This window comes from Amyelois transitella, chromosome 13, assembly GCF_032362555.1.
Source record: "Amyelois transitella isolate CPQ chromosome 13, ilAmyTran1.1, whole genome shotgun sequence".
Classification (NCBI taxonomy): Eukaryota; Metazoa; Arthropoda; class Insecta; order Lepidoptera; family Pyralidae; genus Amyelois; species Amyelois transitella.
Window position 1 is genome coordinate 10673316 of NC_083516.1, and position 22241 is coordinate 10695556.

Sequence of the window (22241 nt, forward strand, 5' to 3'; positions counted from 1 at the left end):
TAGTATCGTCGAGTTAGTATCTCGTAACACAAGTTTTGAACTTACTTCGTGGCTAACTCAATCTGTGTAATTTGTCCCGTATATATTTATTATTTATATTTATTTTATTTCAAATATTACTCAATAATCATCATATATTTTGGTTCCACAACATTAGTTGACGTCATATTAATAACTCTCTGCCGCTTCCAGAGTGTCAGAGGAGAAGAAACGGTAACAAACTGCACTGCAGCATTTTCAATAATGCAAACTTAACACAATAATCCAAACATAGAATTAAAAATAGACATAAGAATGTTGTGAATTTATAGTATTCTCTTCCAACATTCCTCCTCTCCAGATATGTGAGGATGTAACCCAAACTTCTGTCAGGAGGAAGGTAGTACAAAGAAAACTACATCCATACCTTTGCACAGTGTGGACAGTACATCATTCTCCTTCACCACAAACTCCTCCCAGATGAGCTGCTCCCTCTGTTTCTGACGCTCGCGCTGACTTGCACGCCACTTTCGAGTCAGTTCCTCGCCTTCGATGTACTGGAAAAATTGGAAATAAAATATCATTAAATTTTGGAAACAGGAAATGTATTGTTTCCAGGAATTATTGTTTCAATAGATTTTTGTTTTGTAAGCAAAATTATGCAGTTTATATTTAACTAATACCTATTCCTACAGGATACTTAAAATAAATAAAGAAAATAATTAAAATTAAATTGAATGCACCCCAATGAAGGACTGCACTATATATTATAGTTATTAAGTAGGAGGACTGCCTTGAAGCAAGTGAAAGTGCAGAGTACAAAGCTAAATGATAAGTAGGTATAATTATTTAAACAAACCTTAAGACTTTCCGCGGAGACGTTCTCTTTTGGCATGAAGGAAAATCCACGCACACAAGTCTCCAATGCCTGTGTCATAGCTGGGCCAAATAAATTTTCAAAACTTCTTGAAAAAGTCAATCCAAATTTGGTGTTAAATCCTCACTGTGATGGAACCCTGATGGAACAAGCGACAAAAACGTACATGAAAGGTAAACAAACAAATATCATAATATCAAACCAAAGAAATCACTCAAAATTCAAAAGTGACATATCATTATTTTTCCAGTATCGTTTCAATAGTTGAACAACTCGCAATAACCTTTGAATTTTAAAAAAATACGTACGAAAATCCAACACTATAAACAATAATAAAATTATTTTAATCGCAGATTTATACTGCATATCTGAGTTTTCTAAATCTATCAATAAATAAACATAATTTTATATAAAGTTACTTGGTAAAGCATCGAGAATTTCATTTCCGGGATTAAAAACTTTTGTTTTGTTTGTTCATGATTTACTTTGATAGTTGCTAGGCAACGGAAGACGCTTTGAAGTCACAACAAAAACATTTTAAAACTGAATAAGTAACGAATTTAGTTTCTTTTAGTTCTTTTTATTAATAATATTTAACAAAGTTATATATAATGGGTTTATTTGTATAATTAGTAATTACTTTGAATAAAAAAAAAAATGTAACTTCGTAAATAATACATGCGCTCGTGAAGGGTGCACCATTTAGTATTTTTTGAACTTACCTGTCGTGAATTAAACACATTTGTAATTATCTCTATCTATCGTTATCGGATCTTCGTGTCAGTGCACGGTGCACTATGTTATTCAGTGCAAGGCCGATGGCGGGCATGGGAGCGTCGATGCCGGCACTACCAAGGCATTTCCCTCAATGGAGCAAAACGGCGATTTTGACTATTTCTAATAACATTGACGAGGAAAATGAAGAGGTAGAAGTATAGCGTGATTTTGTTTTAAGTTTAACTATTTTGTACGGCTTTACCAAAGTGAGAATTTCCGAAAAATAAGTAGCCTACGTAGGTTTGTTTCTCCTGAAAGTTTTACCTGCCTTTGTGCGAAATATCATCAGAATTGATTTAGTGGTTATTGAGGTCTGATTGTCTACTTCCCAAAAATACCCGGTATTTTCATTGACAATTTAGGTCCCCCTTTTTTTTCCGTGGATATTTGTGGGAATAAGTACTTTGACCTAATGTGCGAACCGAAGAGGCATCTGCGAGTTTTACCCTTAGTCGTTTTCTACGACATACACGAGACTTAATAAGGTGACTTATTTTGAACCAACGAAGCTAAAGGAGCTATTAGTTGAATATTTTTTTATGGGTGGGTGCTTATATGTATCTATTACTTCGTCATAAATTTTGAAAGCAAACGTAAATACCTTTCACTTACAAAAATAAAATAATGTGAAAATTATGTATTACCTACCTACACAGTTTATGTAACTTTCACTGCGCTGTGCAGACTTAATTAGCATTGATATGAATACGGTTGGAAATAAATGCAAATAATTATTACCTAATAATATTAATGTTCCATGAAAAATTGTATCTACATAATTCCTTTCAAGTGGTTCATTGACATGAAAACTCTTTCATGGCGAAACAACGTTTCGTAACAGAACTGACCTATATTTTGTACAAATAGGATTCGCATGTAAATAAAGTGGTGAAATATACACCAGGCGAAATAAAGCCATTATCTGAATGTTCAATTATTTGCCGTAAAACCATCAGAGAAGTTGGCACCGAGCCACAGCTGTATAGTGACAGACGATGCCTCTGACTCAGCGGTAGCACAGAGGAGAGAAAACAAACGCTAAATGCACAAATAAATAGGCAGTTTATAAAAACGAAAACTAGACAGGAAGAAAGAGAAGGAATTGTAGAAAGTGGACATCCAAGGCTTAGGTATCATCTCATCATCATTTTCAGATTGTCTATGTCTATATCCGAATGGCATATGCACGTATTGTTTTTGTAAAATTACGGAGGTTACTCTTTTCAAAAATGTATATGAGGTTTACAGAACAGGTTACTTGCTAGATTGCAAAGGTACAGACAACGGCAGAGAAACATGTCCACCTATTCATACAAATCCGAATTTAATGGGAGGCCAGGTATCTCTGCCTTTGAAAGTACTTACCTACTCTCATCATCAAACTACTCAACCTAGAGATTTGCTTATAACCTTATTTTTATAACGGCATTGTATAATGTTTAGACTCCATGTTTACCTACTCCAGTGTGGCGGTAGGAACCTGAGTGCGGCGGCGCGATCGATAGATACTGCACCCTCCCCGCCCCTGGCCTGCACCTGCCCCGGGCATCCGCAGCCCTCGCTTACCGTCCGCCACACGACAAAACATCTAAAGGAAAATCGTGGAAAAAAATACATAAGTAAAACTTCAGTGAAATTCAGTGCTTTCATCTTACGTCAATTTTCCAAACATAATAAAGTTCACTAGTTCAAGGTCGAAAGTCATCGACCTTTTAGGCGAAACGTTCTACCTCATAGTATTAGTCGAAGCAATACTTGTTATTTGTGTTGAGCCGCGAATCTTATTTTTAATTATTACGTGTAGTAGGCAAGGTCGTTTTTCGTGCACAAATGTTGGATCTTTACCATTGCAAACGCGCGCGTGCTCCGAGGCAGTTCACAACAAAGGAGATTGCGCTAATCGCTTCACCCGGCGAAGTCATCTCTGATTAGTTATAAAGATAAGCAGCGATGGCATCCAAAGTGCTAGTGCCGGCTGCTCCTTTTGCCAAATTGCAGGTAAGTACATTTACATATCGAAAAATACGTTTAGCATTTAATATATATGTACTTGATCCTTTGTTAGAGAATAGAACTGGTCAAGTCAGCAGACACAAAGGGTAATAGTCCGGTCAACGACTTGGATATGCAAGGCAATATGGGGTTTTCCCATCGCCGTCAATAGATGTCATTAAAAATACAGAGGTAGACTTCACTTCTAGGTAATTGAGTTGCTTTGTTGTTTGAACATTAACTAGGTAAGTAGTCTAGGTACTTTATCGGCTCGATGATTTGTTTGTTTGTTTTCTGTTTTTCTTTTTCTTATGGTGCAATAAAGAGTATGTCTATCTATATTTAACTAGTTCTTACCCACGGCTCCAGATGCATGAAATTATAGTTTGTCCTTATCTGTTGATATGTACGTCTTATTCAAAATTTGATAGAGATCAGTTAAGCAGTTTAATTGTGAAAATATAACAACTTACTGTCGCATTTATATTATCCAACTCTCACTGAGTTGGGTATGGCAGAAACAAAACGAAAGTAGAGTGAACGCAGTTGAAATGAGAGTGTTAAGTAGGTATGATGTTAGTGAATTAGAAATATCGATGTAACAGAAATGTATGGAGTGGAGTGGAGGACATACTAACGAAAGGAATTTATAAGGCCTGTCTGTAAAAGTGGTACAGGGCCGGCCTCGTCGGCCGGAATCTTTCAAGGACCAAATTTCGAATGTCTTAAAAAAGGGTGATGTTAGGAGTATGCATGAAGAGAGTTATGAATGTGGATGAAGCGAAGGAAATATGCAGAGATCGTGGCAAGTGGAAAGAGGAAGTCTCTGCCTACCCCTCCGGGAAAGAGGCGTGATTTCATGTATGTATATATAAACATATAACATACGTTAGGAGTATGCATTCGTCGAATATGCATGAAAAGAGTAATGAGTGTGGAGGAAGCGGGAGAGGTCTGTGAGGATTGAAGCAAGTGGAAATCCTTAGTCTCTGCCTGACCCAATGGGAGACAGGCGTGATGGTATTTATGTATGTATGTAATAAGCTCAAAACATTGTTGCTTTTAATTTTTCTTCTGTGACAAGAGTTTTCATTCATTAATTATGATTTCTCTTGTCAGCATGACTTCATTCTACAGGATTACCTCACACATGAATAATAATAGTTGTGAACGTTTTAGCGACTCTTTAAGAGGTTGCACGAGGTTCACGCAATAAAACGTATTCGTCATCGTAACAATGAAAACACAATCAAGTTCATCTCACTTTTGCATCCAACAAAAACGACATACATACATACATACATAATATCACGCCTCTTTCCCGGAGGGGTAGGCAGAGACTACCTCTTTCCACTTGCCACGATCTCTGCATACTTCTTTCGCTTCGTCCACATTCATAACTCTCTTCATACAAGCTCGGCGGTTTCGGGTACTTTTGACCTGACCCTTTACCAGGACGTCCTTAATTTGATCAAGATACGTTCGTCTAGGTCTTCCCACTCCGACCTTTCCCTCCACACTCTCCTTGTATATCTGCTTAGTCAACCTGCTTTCATTCATCCTCTCCACATGACCGAACCATCTTAACATACCCTTTTCTATTCCTGTAACTACATCTTCTTTCACATCACAACATTCCCTTATCACGCTGTTCCTTATCCTGTCACTCAATTTCACACCCATCATACTCCTTAACGCTCTCATTTCCACTGCATTTATACTGCTTTCATGCTTCTTTTGCCATACCCAACTTTCACTCCCATACATTAATGTCGGGACCAACACGCCCCTGTGCACAGCCAGTCGAGCCTTTTTGGATAGTTTCTGACTGCTCATAAAGGCATGCAAAGCTCCATTCACCATGTTCCCCGCGTTCACTCTCCTTTCAATATCACTATCATACTTGCCATCTGATGTAAACTTTGATCCTAGATATACAAACTCTTTCACTTGCTCCACTTTTTCTCCTCCAATCAAAATATTACATGCTGTCATTTCTTTCTCCATTTCAAAAACCAGTGTTTTAGTTTTACTTACGTTCACTTTCATTCCTTTCTCTTTTAAAGCTTCATGCATACAGTTTACCATCTCCTGTAACTCCTCCGCTGATGACGCCAGTATAACCTGATCGTCGGCATAGAGCAGACATTTGACGAGTAACTCATTCATCTTTAATCCACTTTTAGACTCTTTCAAATCTGTCAAACAGCTATCCATAAATAGGTTGAACAGCCACGGTGACGCAACACATCCTTGCCTAACGCCTTTCTCAATCTTAAACCACTCAGTGTGCGCTCCGTTTATCCTGACACAAGCACTCGAATCCTCATATAAGGATTTCAGTGCTCGTATTAAGAGACTGCTCACCCCATGCATAGAAAGTGCTGACCACAATTCATTCCTCTCAACTCTGTCATAGGCCTTTTCCAGATCTACGAATGTGCAATAGACTTTTTGACTCTTGGCCAAAAACTTTTCGGCTATGCACCGCAAGGAAAAGACCTGATCAGTACATCCCATTCCCTTTCGAAATCCCGCTTGAGCATCCCATATTTTGTCATCAGTTTCATTCCTGACTCTATTAATCAATACCTTAGCATACAATTTGCCGACGACGCTAAGCAGGCTTATACCACGATAATTTTTGCAGTCCAGCTGTGACCCTTTTCCTTTGTAAAGTGGCACGATAACAGCCTTACACCAATCTTTTGGTACTCGGCCGCTTCTCCAACACAAATTGAAAAGGCAGTACAACTGACTAGCTACTACGCCTTTTCCTGCTTTAAGCATCTCGACCGACACTCTATCACACCCAGCAGCCTTTCCCGCTTTCATACTCTTAAGTGCTTCCACAATTTCGAACATTTCAATTTCGCCTTCCATCTCATTCTCTTTTTCTTCGCTATAGCAGAAATCTTTCTTATTTCCTTCCTTTTTTTCAAATAAACTTTCAAAATAGTCCTTCCATATCTTTAGTACACATTCTTCTCCTTTCACAACGCTACCATCCTGGCATCTGATCCTAGTCAGCTCTCTGGTTATAGTATTTCCTCGGGCTGACCTTACGGATTTCCAGAATACTTTCAGATTTGACTGAAAGTCTTCTGATAGCCTTTTATCAAAATCCTCTTTATACTCTTCTTTCTTTCTAATCACAGCTTTCTTAACCAAATCTTTCATTTTCTTATATTCCTTACGTGCTTCATTCACATCTTCATCTATAACCTCTTGCATTCTTAAGTTAGCTTTTGCTGCTAACAAATCCAGCCATGCTTTCTTCTTTAATCGCACAAGTTCTTGCACATCTTTACTCATCCACGCATTTTTGTGATTTTTTCCTTTCCTTCTTCTACTTACACCACACACTTCAACAGCTACTTTCACAATTCTTTCTTTAAATTCCTTCCATCCATCTTCAATATCGCTCATTTCCTCTAAATCTTCAAATTCATCCTTCAGTCTATTAATATACTTCTTACCTACATCCATATCTTGCAAATTTTCTACTTTTACTCTTTCCAAAGCGCTGGTTTGCTCCCTTACCCTGTGCCGCCAGCGATTGAAGATACCCCTTATCCGGGATATCACCAGTAAATGGTCCGAGTCAATGCCAGCACCGCGATATGCACGGGTATCCAGCACTTTGTTCTTCAATCTTTCATCTACAATCACAAAGTCTATCATACTTTTTAAAATACCTTCCACTCTTGTGTAGGTGTAACAAAAACGAATTAATAAATAATTTTAGGTACCTTACGACTGTTCAAGATTATCCCTACTAACATACAGCTGAATTTTTAAATTTCAGGTGAAAAAATCACCCCCAGAATCGAATGGCACTGGATTCATTATCAGCGGCGGGGATGCTGCAGCCAGGGTGGCGCACTTGGAACACAGCGTGCGTTTCCTGCAAGAGCAGCATCGGCTTATGCTTAGTGGCCTTCATGCTGAAATTGAAGCACTGAGAGAAAGAAACAGAGGTAAGTACAACACTTTTAATACTAATACATCAATGTTTTTAGTTCTTTGTCGCTGGGCAGCAGATGGCAGAAAAGAGAGAAAGCGTCCCAAAAAATGCCAACTCTTCATTCTTTAGAAGAGAATTAAGAACAATAGCTAAACCAAAATAAAAAAAGTGTTTTGCTTTTATCTATGCATCAACAGACATACAGGACCAATGCAATTTTATAAGATTTTTTAAAGAAAGTTGTACCAGATCCTACTTTGTTATTCCGTTTAATAAATTCTTAGAGGATAAATTTATGTTAAAAAAACAAATGCGTGCCAAAGTAAAGATCAAGAATCGGCAGAAACGCGCGATATGGAAATAGAAGTGCATCATGAGATTCCAGTTCGAGATAGCCGCTGTACACTGGATCTATAATTACTGTGTTGTCGGTTTTATTGGTATCGCACATAATAAGTTACAAGACACAAATGAAACTTAATAACATAAATGGCAGTATGGATTGAACAAGTAGCACAAAAGCAACTCTTACCAATGCATAAGGTTAAATGGACTAGATATCTTCCAAAAGACATTGTATATTTTTTTCAGATTTGCAGTTTCAGCTAATATTCAATAAGGAAGGGTCTCCTAAAATAGCTGCCACTACACCGGCTTCTGAAGATGCTGGTGAAAGCAACGAGGTAAATATAATAACACTTAAAAAGAAACAAAAAATATCATTAATCATTTTAGCAAAATGCAGTTTAAACCGTTCTCTTACATTATTTATTCCAGTAAACTGTGCCCAAATCACTCAATTGCATTTACTTTTAAGAGTTACTAAAGTCGCCTTTCATCTGCTTAGTTAATTGCAAATAGAGTTCTATCGTCACTTGAAGCGTTTTCTAATGTCTTAAGGTAAAACAAGGCAAGCAGAGGCTACATTTTTCTACTTGTCATGACCCCTGCATTTCTTTCGCTTCATCCACATTCATTAGGTACTCTCTTTCTGCGAGCTAGTCGGCTTAGGGTACTCATTAACTAAACTTTCGCCAACGTATAATATTTTAGATTTTTTATATTTGTCTAACAGAAAGAGGCTAACCTTAAACGCGAAGTTAGCCGCTTGGAGCGCGAAGCCGCCGCCGCCCGTGGCGAAGCACGCGCAGCTGAAGCAAGAGCTCTGCAGCTGCAGACATTGGTCGATGCTCAAGCTGAGTATGTTATGCGCAGGCACTCTGAAATCAATATTGTAAATTATCAACAGTAACATATTCGATACTCTATCCACTTATACCCTTCTCCTTCCATCGTTTTATATGATTTCGAATTATACATATATAGTTACCTCTGAATTTTTGACCAATAATCTCTTTGAAACTATACTGATTTGTACCTATGAGATAATATTGCCATAACAATTTTCATATCTTGTTAAGTACGAGTATCAAGTTTTACAGGCTATTTATTAATTGCTGTCTTGAGTAGAAAGTTTCGAAGTTCGCTTTATCGAAGAGTTTGTTTCACACAGAAAATTGCGCGAACTCGAACTGAAGAAATGCAGTTGCACGAAGGAGTCGCAGCCGGAAGCAGACGGCGCAGAGGAGAGCCGAGCGGAGCTGCGCGCGCGCCTGTCGGAGGCGGAGCGGCTCGTGCGGCGCCTGCGCGGGGACGCGGAACGCCAGCGGAGAGAGGTACTCGCGGCGGCCGCGGGGGGCGCGGTCACTAACCTCTTGTTTGACGGCGCGGCCGCGCGACACGCACACGTATGTCACGCAACACGTTACAGACGCAGACATATCTAGCTAGATACCGCCAGTTCCCAAAAATCAAGTGCACTTTATCATAAAACTGTAAACGCTGCAGGAATTCAAAAGACATAATAATATGTTGGAAAGCGAACTCCCAGCCCAGATGCATGTATCGGAGGGTGAAACTCGTAACACGAAAAGATGAGAAGATCAAAGTTAACAAAGCTCCAACGGACCTCATTCTGTAGTGCGAAGCACATACACTCGCGAGGTCTAGCTAGATCTTTGTCTGTGGTTACAGGTATAGATGCGGCCGCGCACACCATCGCACCCGATTTTAGTTGATGTCTTGCACGGTTCAAGTGTCTTCTTGTCTTTTAGGTTAGGTTAGATCCTATATAACCTGGAATGTTTAGACATAATGCGCTGTGTGCAGCTGTGTCTATAACTGAATATTGTTGCACAAAAGCACTAGCGCAGTATAATTTTTATGACACCTGTTGCAGTTCATTTTAAACTTAACTTTAGTTTCCCTAACCTAAGAAATATTATTGCAAAGTTACATTTAGAACCAAACTTTAATTTAACCTTTAACTTAAAATCTAAATGTTTCGCTCTTCTTAGCTTAATTGAAATATTTATTGTAGACTTACCCTTTGAAAAACTTTTTAATCTTAGAATTATTAAAAGTTATCTTGTTTAAATAAATCTTATAATATTAAAGTAGCCTAACCAAAGCTTCCATTCATACGTAGCTCAAATTTCCGTATCGTGCCTTAGTTGCAGTGTATGAAGAACTCCCTCCACGCAAGCCTTCGCGCCTCCGGCCTGGAAGGCGGGTACGGTTACCAGAACAACTACCATTTCCCGCCAGTACACACGCCGGACTTCTGGAGAGAACCACTTAGAGAGTGAGTCATTTTAAGCATTTTATATAACCTATTATTGTGAAAGGGTATGTAGATTAATACATTCGAATGACATATTACAGCCAATATTAAAATATAGGTTATTTATTATACATACATATAGTTACACCTATATCCCTTGCGGGGTAGGCAGAACCAACAGTAACTAATAAAAGCCAATATTGATTTGAACCTTCATGTAGAATCAAATAAATTCATCGCCTTTGCTTTTGTTTTTTTATTTTATTTGTTAAATCGACGTTAAGAAAACAGAAAAACGTCATATAACCGTCGTGCATAATATAGAAGTGGTATGTAATAAATTAAGAAAAAAACATCAATATAGTGTGCACCCTAGTTCGTCGAACTTTGTTCAGGCCACGCCATTTTGATAGGTACCTAACCTACTAAGATGCGAAAAGTATAAAATGGCGGGATTTTTTTTTATAATTTTTTGTTGCGACGCATTCATTGACGTACGTACATAGTTGATCGAAGGACGCATTGCATCTTCACGGAGGAATGAGAGACGAAGAAAGATATCTAATCTACCTATATTATGTTTACTTTTTTCTCACTATAATTTCAGTACTTATAAAGTCATTGTGCTTTCTAAGAGTCATCTTCAGTCTACCATTATCTAAGTACTTACTAACGTTTCCCATTGTTTCAGAGACTTTAGCATAGTGGGGCGGGGCCGCAGCCGGCGACCCCTCACTCTGCCGGAACTGTCTGGACAACAAATACACCGCTCCACCGTGTATGCCAATAGTGAGTTATCAGATTACATACCTACTTACCATTTAAATATTGTTAATTTTTAGGATTTCTAGGACATTTTAGGCGATTTCACGTAATTCTCATGGCAAACAAACAAGATTCACGAGGGCTGCTACGGGCCATAATGTGGGTTCCTTTAGTACCTAGTATAGGTACGTCTTTCTTCCATACTCGTATTCGGGTCGGCTATCCTGTCAAATATCCTTTAAAAGCTCCAGATACTCTCATTTTTATTTAATTTACGTGCTCAAACAACTCTCTCTCTCCGTCTCTTTCAAACATACACACAGTTATAACAATTTTGGAAAAAAAACGAAACATAACTTTACATACACTAACGGCGTTAAACTTAGCGTGAGGGCGGCCCTACAAGATACAGGCCGGTCCTAGTTTGGAATTGACTCAGCTCGTTCCCTGAGCTAAGTCCATAGCCTGTACTTAGTCTAAGTTAATAAAAGTAAAACTTTAAACTTTTTAGTAAATAAACAAACAAACTTTTGTAAACCTTTACTCGCATTTTAACCACACGGCAAGACAAGAGTAAAAAACCCTGACATTTAGTAAGTACCATCAGTTTAGGTACCTAAGCTTGACCTGAATGTTCGTCCACCTACATTTCAGATCATACGCGACCCAGAGCGAACGGATACGAACACAAGAAGAAGCAGACCAATGGAGAAACACTCAAGTCACCGGAGGAACCCACTTGTGAGTATCCAATCCAGCACTTATTACTCTTGCCCGTTAATTAAAAAAAAAAAAACAATGCCGTGTGGTTCCCGGCACGAATAGAAAAAAGAATAGGACCACTCCATCCCTTTCCCATGGATGTCGTCAAAGGCGACTAAGGGGTAGGCTTATAAACTTGGGATTCTTCTTTTAGGCGATGGGCTAGCAACCTGTCACTATTTGAATCTCAATTCCATCTTAAAGCCAAACACCTGTACGTGGCCTATTAGTCTTTACAAGACTGTTGGCTCTGTCTACCCCGCAAGGGATATAGACGTGATAATATGTATGTATGTATGTGTAGAAAAACAATAAATCCATAGGTATATATTTATTTGTGAAAACAGAGGTGTTAGTGCGAGTTTTGCTCGACCAAAACGCGAATTTGTATGTGATTTTACCAGCGCCATCTAGCGGTAACGCGCTAGCATTAATGCAGTTCCATACAGATTCGCGTTTACTTGCTCAACACGTTTGATCGAGTGAATCTCGCACTAAACCAGATGATAAAACAATTTGCGATGAATTATTATAATCTTTCTGAAATCGTATCTCGCTGACAGAGTCTTTACGAACTTGGAAAGCGTGGAATTTGGCGATCGAAGATAGTGTTTTTCCGGTCCTCTGATAAGGAAATTGTCCCAAATTTCATCACTTTGTGTGTGTATTCTTTAAATTATATAATTTTATCTATTATCTAAATTAATAAAAGAAGAAAGTAAATGGCCGACTGACATAGCAACAAACAGTCCAAACCGCTGGACTTGACTTGAAAATTTAGTTCTTTATATGGTCTAGAGGTACACTAAGAAATGATTTCGGTGTCATCTAGTTCAATAATATGTAGATATAAGTTGTATGAAATGACATACACAAAAAAAAGGAACTAATTTTGTAGCAAGAGATTTTTATAATGTGTCCCATTCCTATCCAGTTTTCATTGTGTCCTATTTTCGAAGCTAGGCATATTGGGTTACTTTTTTAAGAGTCATTACGTAAATTGTTGTTTGGCTGAAACTTCTATATTCATTTAATCCTTTTCCTTGCTATGTGGAATTTGGGAAAATGCTATTATATCGCTCTCTTACAGTTCCAAAAATATCAATATGCCAATACTCAATCAGTCGGTAACATAACTTTCATATAAATTGACATTTTCAGTAACCCGAATAAGAGCAACATGCATGAACGAACCGAAATTGCCGGATAGACGTTATATCGACCGTATGCCTATATGTCCAGAGTTGAAAGTTGTGGTAACTAAAATGATACCACTGCAAAAGGGTGAGAATAAAAACATGATTGGCGGTTGTCGGTGCATGTTCTGGTAAATTTCTGTGCTTTGGGATATGGAAACAAATATATTAACATGCTATGTAATTAAACCTTTGTGGTGTGGGTGTACCTAGGTTTAATAATATAATCTTTAATAACGTGATTTTTGTTTAATTATAAAAAACCAAAATAATAAAAATATTCTTGCTTTGTAGAATTTAATTCTTAGAGCCTTTAAAGCTCGTAATCATCTCAATTGAGCTATTAAAAAATTATAACCATATGATAGGTGTCGCGCACTTATCTGCTACTGTTTATCAGTAACGATCGTTATAAAGTATAATCATTGCAAGTCTAATTTTAAAATGTGTGTTTGATTTGTCAATTAATCAAGTTATATAAAAACTTTTCTTCTACTATCATGAGCATACTAATTAAACTAATGTCAAACAATCAAACAGAAAAAATATAAAAATTCTTTAAGGTACTTAACAAGAAATAAATCTAGCTAACCATCTGGTCTTAATGTTTTTTTAATAACAATTATACTTGAATGATAATTAAACAACTAATAACACTAACATACTTAAATTGTAAGTTCCAATCAACAAAAGCTGTGGCTTTGAGTAATGCTCGATGCTTGTTGCAGCGACGACGTCGGAGGCGCGGCGCCCGCGCAAGCACCACCAGCACCGCAAGCACGCGCCCGACCACACATAGAGTGGCTGGCAGCCCGCTGTATAGAGGAATTGTAAGGAGCCACACAGAGGAGATAGGGACAAAGCTTCATTCACGTTTTTATCAACTTACTTTTGCTTGGACCATGGTCCTAGAGAATTAGAAAAGAAACCTTTGCTAATGTAACTATTTGATTATTAGATGTTGATTTATTTGGACTGAGCATTCATAGATCATTACAAGATAACTTTGCCTATTATATTCCAATTGTTTCTAGTTATTAATTAGAAACTAGTGCTGGGTTATTTTGAATTGGTTAGACATAGAAACGCCAGTGACAAGAAAGAAGTTATTTAATTTTCGGCTTTCAATGAGTGAATTTAAAGTAAATTGGCAAGTATGGAATGTAAAAGAATGACATTTTAATGGGATTAACACTGCCATCGCTTGCCAAAGTATAGATAATGAATAATTTAATATTTTTGACATTTCAATCGCGTTAGTTAGGCGATGCCGAGTGTTGTATGAAGCTTAGTGTCTGTAAATATTTCTCCTCTGTGATTGTACTGAAAATATAGCTATGAAATTTCGTCGAAATGTACATCAAGTCAAGTTACCGAAATATTAAGGACATGAAACTAAAATATCCATAAATTCAAAAATAGGTCTTTAGTCCTATACAAGATGCAATAACTCTGGTTTTGCTTGAATAGAGTGTTATAAGTCTGAATTATGCGTCTCGCGTTTTATACCTATTGTTATGTCATTGTTATCGTAAAATTTAATTGTTTTAATTAGCAACCATGACCATTTAAAAACTTTACATGTTTTTAGGAATTTATTTCAACACATCCATTTATTACAGAACATTATGTTCAGTTAAGATTTCTTAACAATCACATTGTGGCTTCAAATAACATTCTTTTATTTATTAATTGCTTTAACAGCTTGCTTTAAATCACTAACATTGTGTAGCATTTGAAAGCAAAGCTTGTTAATGTACACAAAACTACCGATAAGTTCCACTATACAAAAGTGAACGATTTACTTCTTAGATTTTTTATTTGATTTTAGGAATCTAATCCAATTGAGACGTTACAAATCGGTCATTTAAAATAAAATGCTCAACTCTTTAATTATTCGAAATTTTATTTAGTAGTTATAGCAGTTCAACTTAAAGTGTTCTTTATTTTAGTAACCAATGTACAAAAACCAGACTTAGTTTTTCGCTCGAATGTACGGCCACGTATTAACTTATTTAAAGCATATATTTCAATCTAGGTCTTCTTAAGCATCTATGTAGGTGTATTTTACAGTGACTAGACAGATTAAAGCCGTCTTATTGTCACTGCATTATGTATCTAAAGATAAAGTAAGACCTTTTATTTTTGTGTGTACTAATACATTCAATATTAGGTAGAGCAATGTTTTGTTCACTTATAAATATTTTATCTGTGTTTATTTTCCTTACTTAGGTAAGGTCTATTTATACTAGATTCCAAATAAATTTATTTACTTTTCAATTGAAGTTACAAAATACAAACAAACAAACGTTGTGTGATGTATTCCGAAGGACATAATATAATTATAATAATATAATGACATTTACTCCTAATAAAGGTTTAGGCTATGTGTGTTCTGAAAACAATGCAACATATTTTCAGATGCAAGAGGAGCAGTATATATGTACGAATTCAAAAGAACGCCTACAGTCATGAGAAAGTCCACTATATAGACATTTTAACGAAAAAGAAGACAAATAGCGGTCTAGCATGAATAGACCTTATTACCTTGTGAGAGTGACGTAAACTTTTAAATGATATAACTGTAGCCTTATCCCAATTAATCTAAATATTATGATTATTATGAAATATTATTATAATAATTGATATATTAATATATATTTATTGCGACATAGGCGTATAGTTTTATTTCTAGTCTCTCCTCATAATCCAGCTCCCGTATTAACCTTTAATGGCACCCGCGTCGCCGTTGTTGTGAAACCAAAAGATATGACAATTATTAAGTGATATGAAGTGTTCCATAATAATTGATAACATTTTTGAATTTGCATTGCCCGCGATTTACAATCGCGGTTCCGTTTTACGTCATAATAAAAAGTGAAACATAGTTTCTCTCGCGATAAAAACGGCATCGCGCGTATCAAGCTGCCTGCAGCTAGCCCCTGGGCTAGTCATGATTTTTATTATTTTGAAAACATTTTCGTCATTTTCCTGGTGGTCCAAGCAGGGAGAATGAAAGAAGAAAGAGGAGCCCCAGGCAACACGAAGTGTCTCTTGTCACCTGTCAGACTCTTGTGACACGCATAAACATAATCAATTCATATTACTTATAATTTAGTCCCCCTATTTTCTCTGTCTGTGTGTATGCGCTAATCTCGGAAATACCGAGGCCGGATTTTATTCCTGTTTGAAATTTAGAGACGGTTTTCCATGGAAGGTTTAATTTTTAAATGCTACCCTCGCGAAGCCGGGGCGGGTCGCTAGTTAAGTTCTTATCTAAATTTAATACAACAATAAGAAAAAACAAGTAAAAATTATTTAACGGAATTTATTATTTTAATATTAAGTGAGGTTATCCAATAAACATAATCAAGCACCAAATATCATTTGTCGAAAGATATCCTGATCACAATATTTGTGTAACACTCCTAATAACCACAACAAAGATTCCACTAAAATTTTATTATCTGAATGAACAATTTTTTTTAAACCTAATTTATACACGTCTTCTACTATAAACTGATTCAAAACTATTGTACTATACTTTTCATTTATTACAACATTAGCTAAAGTCCTTATCAAATATATTAGTTCACAACACTGGTTTCCTTTGCAGGTAGATATATGTCTTTGGGTACTTACACTGGTAGCTTGTATAAGTTTTAGGAGTAATGTCTCGGGTAATTCTGTTTTGTTGAAGTGTTCATGGCAAGATATTATGAACAGAAGTTGAGATGATGCCATTGAAAACTGCCTTTTGAAAATGGCAGCCGTGATTTTTTCCAGATGTTCCACGCTGTAATTAATGGAATATAAGATAACTAAGGAAATCAAATAATATTTTAATCTTTAATGGTTAATTAATTTTTTATGGCTTAGCTTACAAATGTTTTAAATATAAATTTGTTCCATTTACAACTCGTCCTTCATCGCACAAATGCACATCTTTGGTTTAAAAATGGGGCAGGTTGTGAATAAATGTGGGATACTACAATTAGAGTTTGTCGGTCTGTTACGCCTTCAAAAACCGTTGGACCGATTTTGTGAAACTTTTGTAAGCTTTTTTATTTTGGGGAATTCCCACTGGAATGTTTATGAAACATGAACGCATTCCGTGTGGTTCCGGCGCACTTTAGAATCGTTCCAATGAATGTCGTAAGGCGACAAAGGTGGCTAATAAACATGGGATTTTCCTTTTATGGCGATAGGCTAATCAACCTGTCACTATTTGAATCTCAAACCATTCAGTCACAGTTGCTACGAGACTGTTGTCTCTGTCCACCCACTAAGGGAATAAGCCGTGATTGTATGTATGTATGAACATATTTCTTTCCCTTACCTCAAACTATCTTTGAGTTGATAAACGAAATGGACCAGCGCATAAAGAGCCGCGTCCCGTATGTCCTCGTGGCCATCCTGAAGGTCAATCAGTTTGGTTAACGCGCCCTGGGCTATAAGTATGTTGCAAACATTAGTACCGGATCCTGCCATGTTGCCAATGGCCCATGCGCATGTTACCTGGAAGATTATATAAAAAAATAGGAAAGAAAACTAATTTTTGTGGCGAGATCTATACGCCACAAGTTACAAAAATAAAATCACGCGACGCTATTAGACAAAAACAGAGGAAACCTCACTCGCGCAAGCAAAGATTTCACGGATTGGAGCAATATAAACAACCTCCTACACAACATCGTCGGAGCCGCGATTCCCCAGGGACATGTCGAGCCCGAACTATCGCTCCCGCTACATTTCCTTAGTCATCATTATCATCATATCAAATATCCATGCTTTTCAATGTAGTGTTTAATTATAAAGTAATTGCATTACATTAAATAGTCCATTTTGTTGTCAAGGCGCAAGGAAAGAAGACTGTTTACATTTTTTTTAAAGTTTTTTGTTTTAGATTATGAAAACACATACATACATAAAATCATAACTCTTTTCCGGAGGGGTAGGCAGAGACTACCTACCTCTTTTCACTTGCCACAATCTCTGCATACTTCCTTCGCTTCATCCACATTCATAACTCTCTTCATGCAAGCTCAGCAGTTTCGGGTACTCTTGACCTGACCCTTTACCATAGGTCGTCTTAATAGAGATTTAACTCACCGCCAGCTCAGTGGTCAAATTATCCAGAGCTGAAACGAGATAAGGTCCTGCGGCTTTAGCGACCGCACGGCAAGACTTGGAGTCACCAAGGGCGAGATTGCAGCAGCAACCAGCGGCTGCACATTGTCTTTTTACGTTTATTCCTGGAAATTTTATTGCATAATGTTACTATCACAATTAATAGCATTAAAGCTTGTGTCTAAATTGTTCCATGCCGTGCTAAAAGCTAGCGCTGTGTGGTTCCGGCACCAATACAAAAAAGAAACAGACCACTCCATCTCTTTCCCATGGATGTCGTAAAAGGCGACTAAGGGATAGGCTTACAAATTTGGGATTCTTTTTTAGGCGATGGGTTAGCAACCTGTCACTATTTCAGTCTCAATTCTATTATTAAGCTGAATGTGGCCATTAAGTCTACTCCGCAAGGAATATCCACCAGGTTGAAGAAGAATAACCCATGTGCATGTACCTGATATCTCTCTAACCAGCCCTCGCAATGCACCATTTGTGCCTAAAACTACATTCAGGTTGTTCTGATCATCTACAAGGGCATTCTTCAATATCTGCAGTTCCTGCGTGGTGACTGAAGGCTTACTTTTCAATCTGTTGGCTATATCTGCTATTAATTCTGGGGTTATGCTGAAAAAATAGTTTTTGGATTGCATTACAATAAATGTGATTTTAAAGGCATGAAGAATATCTTTCCTTCAAAAAAGTACAGGACAGTACAAAATGTGTCCAGAACACAATGTTTAATAATAAGTTTTATTTTATTACTCAGTACCCTTTAAAAATATGGTGTTTTTTCTGTTTTAAGCCTGGAGGGAATCCCGGGGTAAGCTTCTGTCAAATATTCAGGATGTAGCATGGTTTATATTTGATGCACTACAATGGAATTGCATATGTGCTTAGTCACCTCTTTAACAACATCAACGGGAAAAAATTAAGTAACAAGAAAAAAATGGCACTAAGTAAATTAGAAATGACCTTTGTATAAAAAGGAACTAACATTCTATTCAACTTTATGTAGTGCTAATGTCATTTTATTTAATAAGATTCAATAATCAAGACTGTTATTAAATTTGTTTAAAACTAGGTACCTGCCGCCACTAACCTTCTATTTTCTAAGTGGCGCCGGGTATCTGACTCTACATCTCTGTGTATGCGTCTATTTAATTTTAAAAGATTTCGCGTTGATTCTCTGATGAAATTTACTGGCGTATCTTCCATCTCCTAGTTAAAATAAATTGACTAGTTACTAAGTTTTAATTATTATTTACGTTTCGTTCGATTCGCTCGCATTTGCTGACAATCGCAAACATTTTGACAGTTATTTATTTTGCCGAACCGGCATTGACATTGAGTGACAATGACTGCATTTTATTCCTTTTCTTTGTTGTGGCAATCAAACTTAACAAATTATGCATTTTTTTCTTTTCTTCGTGATCTGCTTTCTTTAATACTTCAAATAAACTCAAAGATAAAGGAAAATCTAGTTTATTATATCAACCTTAGTGAATAATCTCGCCGACCTTTCATATCATTCCTCTTTTCTTAATATTCTTATAACCAGCGTATTAGGTCCATGATAACCAAAGAGATAGCAAAAGAGAACAGAAGAGTAATATAAGGCTAATCAAGCTGAGTGAATAGATCCCCTTACTACTTCATACATATAATAGTAACGTCTATATCGCTTGTGGGGAAGACAGAGCCAACAATCTTCAAAAGACTGAAAGGTCACGTTCAGCTGGAGTTTACTAATCAATTTTATTAGGTATGGTGCAAAATTTAAACACTTCGAAACATCAAAACTGTTTATTTGCGTAAATATACATAAATATTAATGCTTAAAACTACTTGCGATTTAAACATATACAGGGCAAGGCAAAAGACTGTAGAAATGAAGTGCTTTACTTATATAAGTATACAACAGACAAAAATATTTATTTATACATAGTGGTAATATTATTTTATAGTAAAAGGTGTATAATTTAGAGTGATAATTTCTATATTGAATTAGCAATGGTCTTTTATCCTTAACCTAATTAGTTACTCATTTCGTCTTACCCTCGTAAGTTTTGAATTCGATTTAACCAAACCATCAGGTTGGTTTACCGCAAGCAGAGACTACATTTCCTTCACACTTCTTCTTTTACTCTTTTCCTATATTTAACGTGTTAGATAATAGAATATTTACATGATTATGTAACATTAACATAATCTTCTTATAGTTTGTTAAATGATAATTATAAAAAAAGACTGAAAGGTATTTGTTGGAATTATTATCTATGTGAAATGTAAAAATTCCACAAAAAATAAAATGTTACTAGATAGGTTAGCGGTCGAGGGCATAAATATAGGAATAATATACAATTATACAAGTGCTAGAACAGTACACTGTTTATTAATGTGTCATTGAATTTGATGGTATTCATCCACCATAATCAGTCACTTAAACGTACCTTTATAACTATTACCTTTATAACCGTGCGTTGTTATTCAAAAGATCATAATGAATTTTGTGATGTAAATAACATTTAATGTCAAGGAGTCCATTTAAATGATATAAGTGTATGTAGTGATTATTAAAAATTAGTCTAGTTTCACTTCAGAACATTGTCTTCCTTTTACAAGTGTCAGCCAAGTGAAAAAATGGATTAGAGCAGTAATTAGCATACGATATGGCATTTCTTTTTTAAAAAATATTTTTAATTAACTATTAACATGTTTTTACATTTTGTTTACGTAGGTACGTAGATGTTATTATAATTAGGTGTTTAAGGACCGTATGCATTAAAATCTTTCCTCATTTTCTCAATAAAGACGCATACACTTTCAATCAATTTACATTCATCCTTTACTCTATTTCTACAGTCTGGGCTCACAGCTTTGCCCTGTATACATATTTTACATGTATCCTTATAAATCACTTGATATAACAGAATTTCATAATATACTCCTTATTTTAAAACATCATATTTACAACACATCACTATTTGTCTTTTATTTTAATATTTACATTCTTTTTCTTGTATTTACAATTAAATCATACTGAATATAATATTTACAATATGTACGTAACAATATTGAGATATCATGAATAAAATGTGACAGGTATTTAGCCGTGATATACAAAGCCATTATAGTTACAATGCAAATCTCTGGAACATTATTTCTCATATACCTACCTTAACTAGGGAAGAACTCTTAAATGGATTCAACAATTTACATTTTTATTATTTTCTTCTTAAATATTTTATGATTTTTTTAAACTACAACTGGTTTCCTTTCCCTGCCTTTGCACGAGCAACTTTTTTTTCTTAAACTGCCACGTCTCAACCTAGGTACAAATTCATTGAGTGATTTGGAAGAATTTCGTTGCTATAAGGAGTCAGCCTTTTCATTGGCTATATTAACGTTATTGGCTTTATCGTTAACGTTATTTGGTAAAGCGTTAATGTTATTACATTGAACTGGTTCCACTGCGTCACCTTTCTCCTTTTCATTGGTGAGTTGTGTTTGTCCGTTTGTTAGTTTGACGAAATCAGCTGGATCTGTTTGAGTTTGTTTGTCTGCGCAAGAAGGTTCTGGAAATAATTAATTTCTGTTATGAAGAGGGTAGGTATAATACTCGTATCTGCGTGATATAAAAAAATCCGATGGTAATTTCTTAGAAGGAAAGAAGCCTAAGTTATTTTTGAAAGTCTTGTCTCTTTATGTGTATAATTTGATCACAATCGGTCCGTATTTTTTGTGTTAATTAAAAAAATACCAATATTCCTGCTAATTGTTAAAGTAAGTACAAGATTGATTGAATAGGCCTTAAAGTCGTAGTTTATCTTCAAGTAATAAATCATTTGTCAACCAAAGAACAAAATTACCATAAGATGAAAGCATAAAACTTACTCTTGTTTTGTGTAGGGTGAAGCGGCAGCGTAGAATGCGCGGGCGCAGGTTTCTTACTGTACCGCACCGGCATGATGCTCTGACGTATATTTCGTTCTGGTCGGATCAGGATTATGTATAGCTGAAATAAAAACAATAGAGATATTCAATATAAAGCCATGTTTTTTCACAGAGTAGGTTAATAATGAATCCTGATTAAAAGAATAGGACCACTTCAATTCTTTCCCATGGATGTCGTAAAAGACCACTAAGGGATAGGATTACATACTTGGAAGTCTTGTT

The 22241-nt window shown here is 36.2% G+C and overlaps 3 protein-coding genes across 7 annotated transcripts in view; 1 reads left to right on the top strand and 2 right to left on the bottom strand.

The window, feature by feature from the left end:
• Nucleotides 1-1653: 1653 nt before the first annotated feature.
• Nucleotides 1654-15603, top strand: LOC106129295 (uncharacterized). Of its 5 annotated transcripts, XM_060947502.1 has the most exons (11): nt 1654-1782; nt 7434-7605; nt 8184-8275; nt 8668-8792; nt 9106-9340; nt 10106-10236; nt 10907-11004; nt 11635-11721; nt 12904-13026; nt 13667-13768; nt 15360-15603. In XM_060947502.1, exons 1-10 carry the CDS (start codon nt 1654-1656, stop codon nt 13735-13737), a joined length of 1263 nt encoding a protein of 420 aa, XP_060803485.1. In that variant the 3' UTR covers nt 13738-13768; nt 15360-15603. The 5 variants fall into 5 exon arrangements, with proteins under 5 accessions (XP_060803485.1, XP_060803484.1, XP_060803486.1 ...); XM_060947501.1 differs by having other exon boundaries at nt 13667-15603; XM_060947503.1 differs by having other exon boundaries at nt 9106-9268; nt 13667-15603.
• Nucleotides 15604-16250: 647 nt separating this feature from the next.
• Nucleotides 16251-19364, bottom strand: LOC106129298 (uncharacterized). Its single transcript, XM_013327815.2, has 5 exons — nt 19165-19364; nt 18520-18689; nt 18051-18193; nt 17278-17456; nt 16251-16734 (listed from the first exon to the last, which is right to left on the bottom strand). The coding sequence occupies exons 1-5, from the start codon at nt 19278-19280 to the stop codon at nt 16308-16310; spliced, it is 1035 nt and encodes a 344-aa protein (XP_013183269.1). The 5' UTR covers nt 19281-19364; the 3' UTR covers nt 16251-16307.
• Nucleotides 19365-20793: 1429 nt separating this feature from the next.
• Nucleotides 20794-22241, bottom strand: part of LOC106129294 (metabotropic glutamate receptor 2-like) — a 46778-nt gene continuing 45330 nt past the window's right edge. The window contains exons 15-16 of the mRNA XM_060947426.1: nt 21960-22080; nt 20794-21640 (exon numbers count right to left, since the gene is read on the bottom strand). Of these exons, the coding sequence (XP_060803409.1) occupies nt 21435-21640; nt 21960-22080 (327 nt within the window). The 3' untranslated portion in view covers nt 20794-21434. The remainder of the gene's footprint in view (nt 21641-21959; nt 22081-22241) is intronic.

Excerpts from the sequence above, each read along its gene's own strand:
- LOC106129295 (XM_060947501.1), top strand. The coding sequence starts at position 1,654 with ATGTTATTCAGTGCAAGGCCGATGGCGGGCATGGGAGCGTCGATGCCG. Across the intron at positions 9,341-10,105 it reads CGGCCGCGCGACACGCACAC|TTGCAGTGTATGAAGAACTC; the intron begins GTATGTCACGCA and ends ATCGTGCCTTAG. Across the intron at positions 11,005-11,634 it reads CTCCACCGTGTATGCCAATA|ATCATACGCGACCCAGAGCG; the intron begins GTGAGTTATCAG and ends CCTACATTTCAG.
- LOC106129298 (XM_013327815.2), bottom strand. The coding sequence starts at position 19,280 with ATGGAAGATACGCCAGTAAATTTCATCAGAGAATCAACGCGAAATCTT. Across the intron at positions 18,194-18,519 it reads GCTGGTTAGAGAGATATCAG|GAATAAACGTAAAAAGACAA; the intron begins GTACATGCACAT and ends TAAAATTTCCAG. Across the intron at positions 16,735-17,277 it reads CAACTCAAAGATAGTTTGAG|CGTGGAACATCTGGAAAAAA; the intron begins GTAAGGGAAAGA and ends CATTAATTACAG.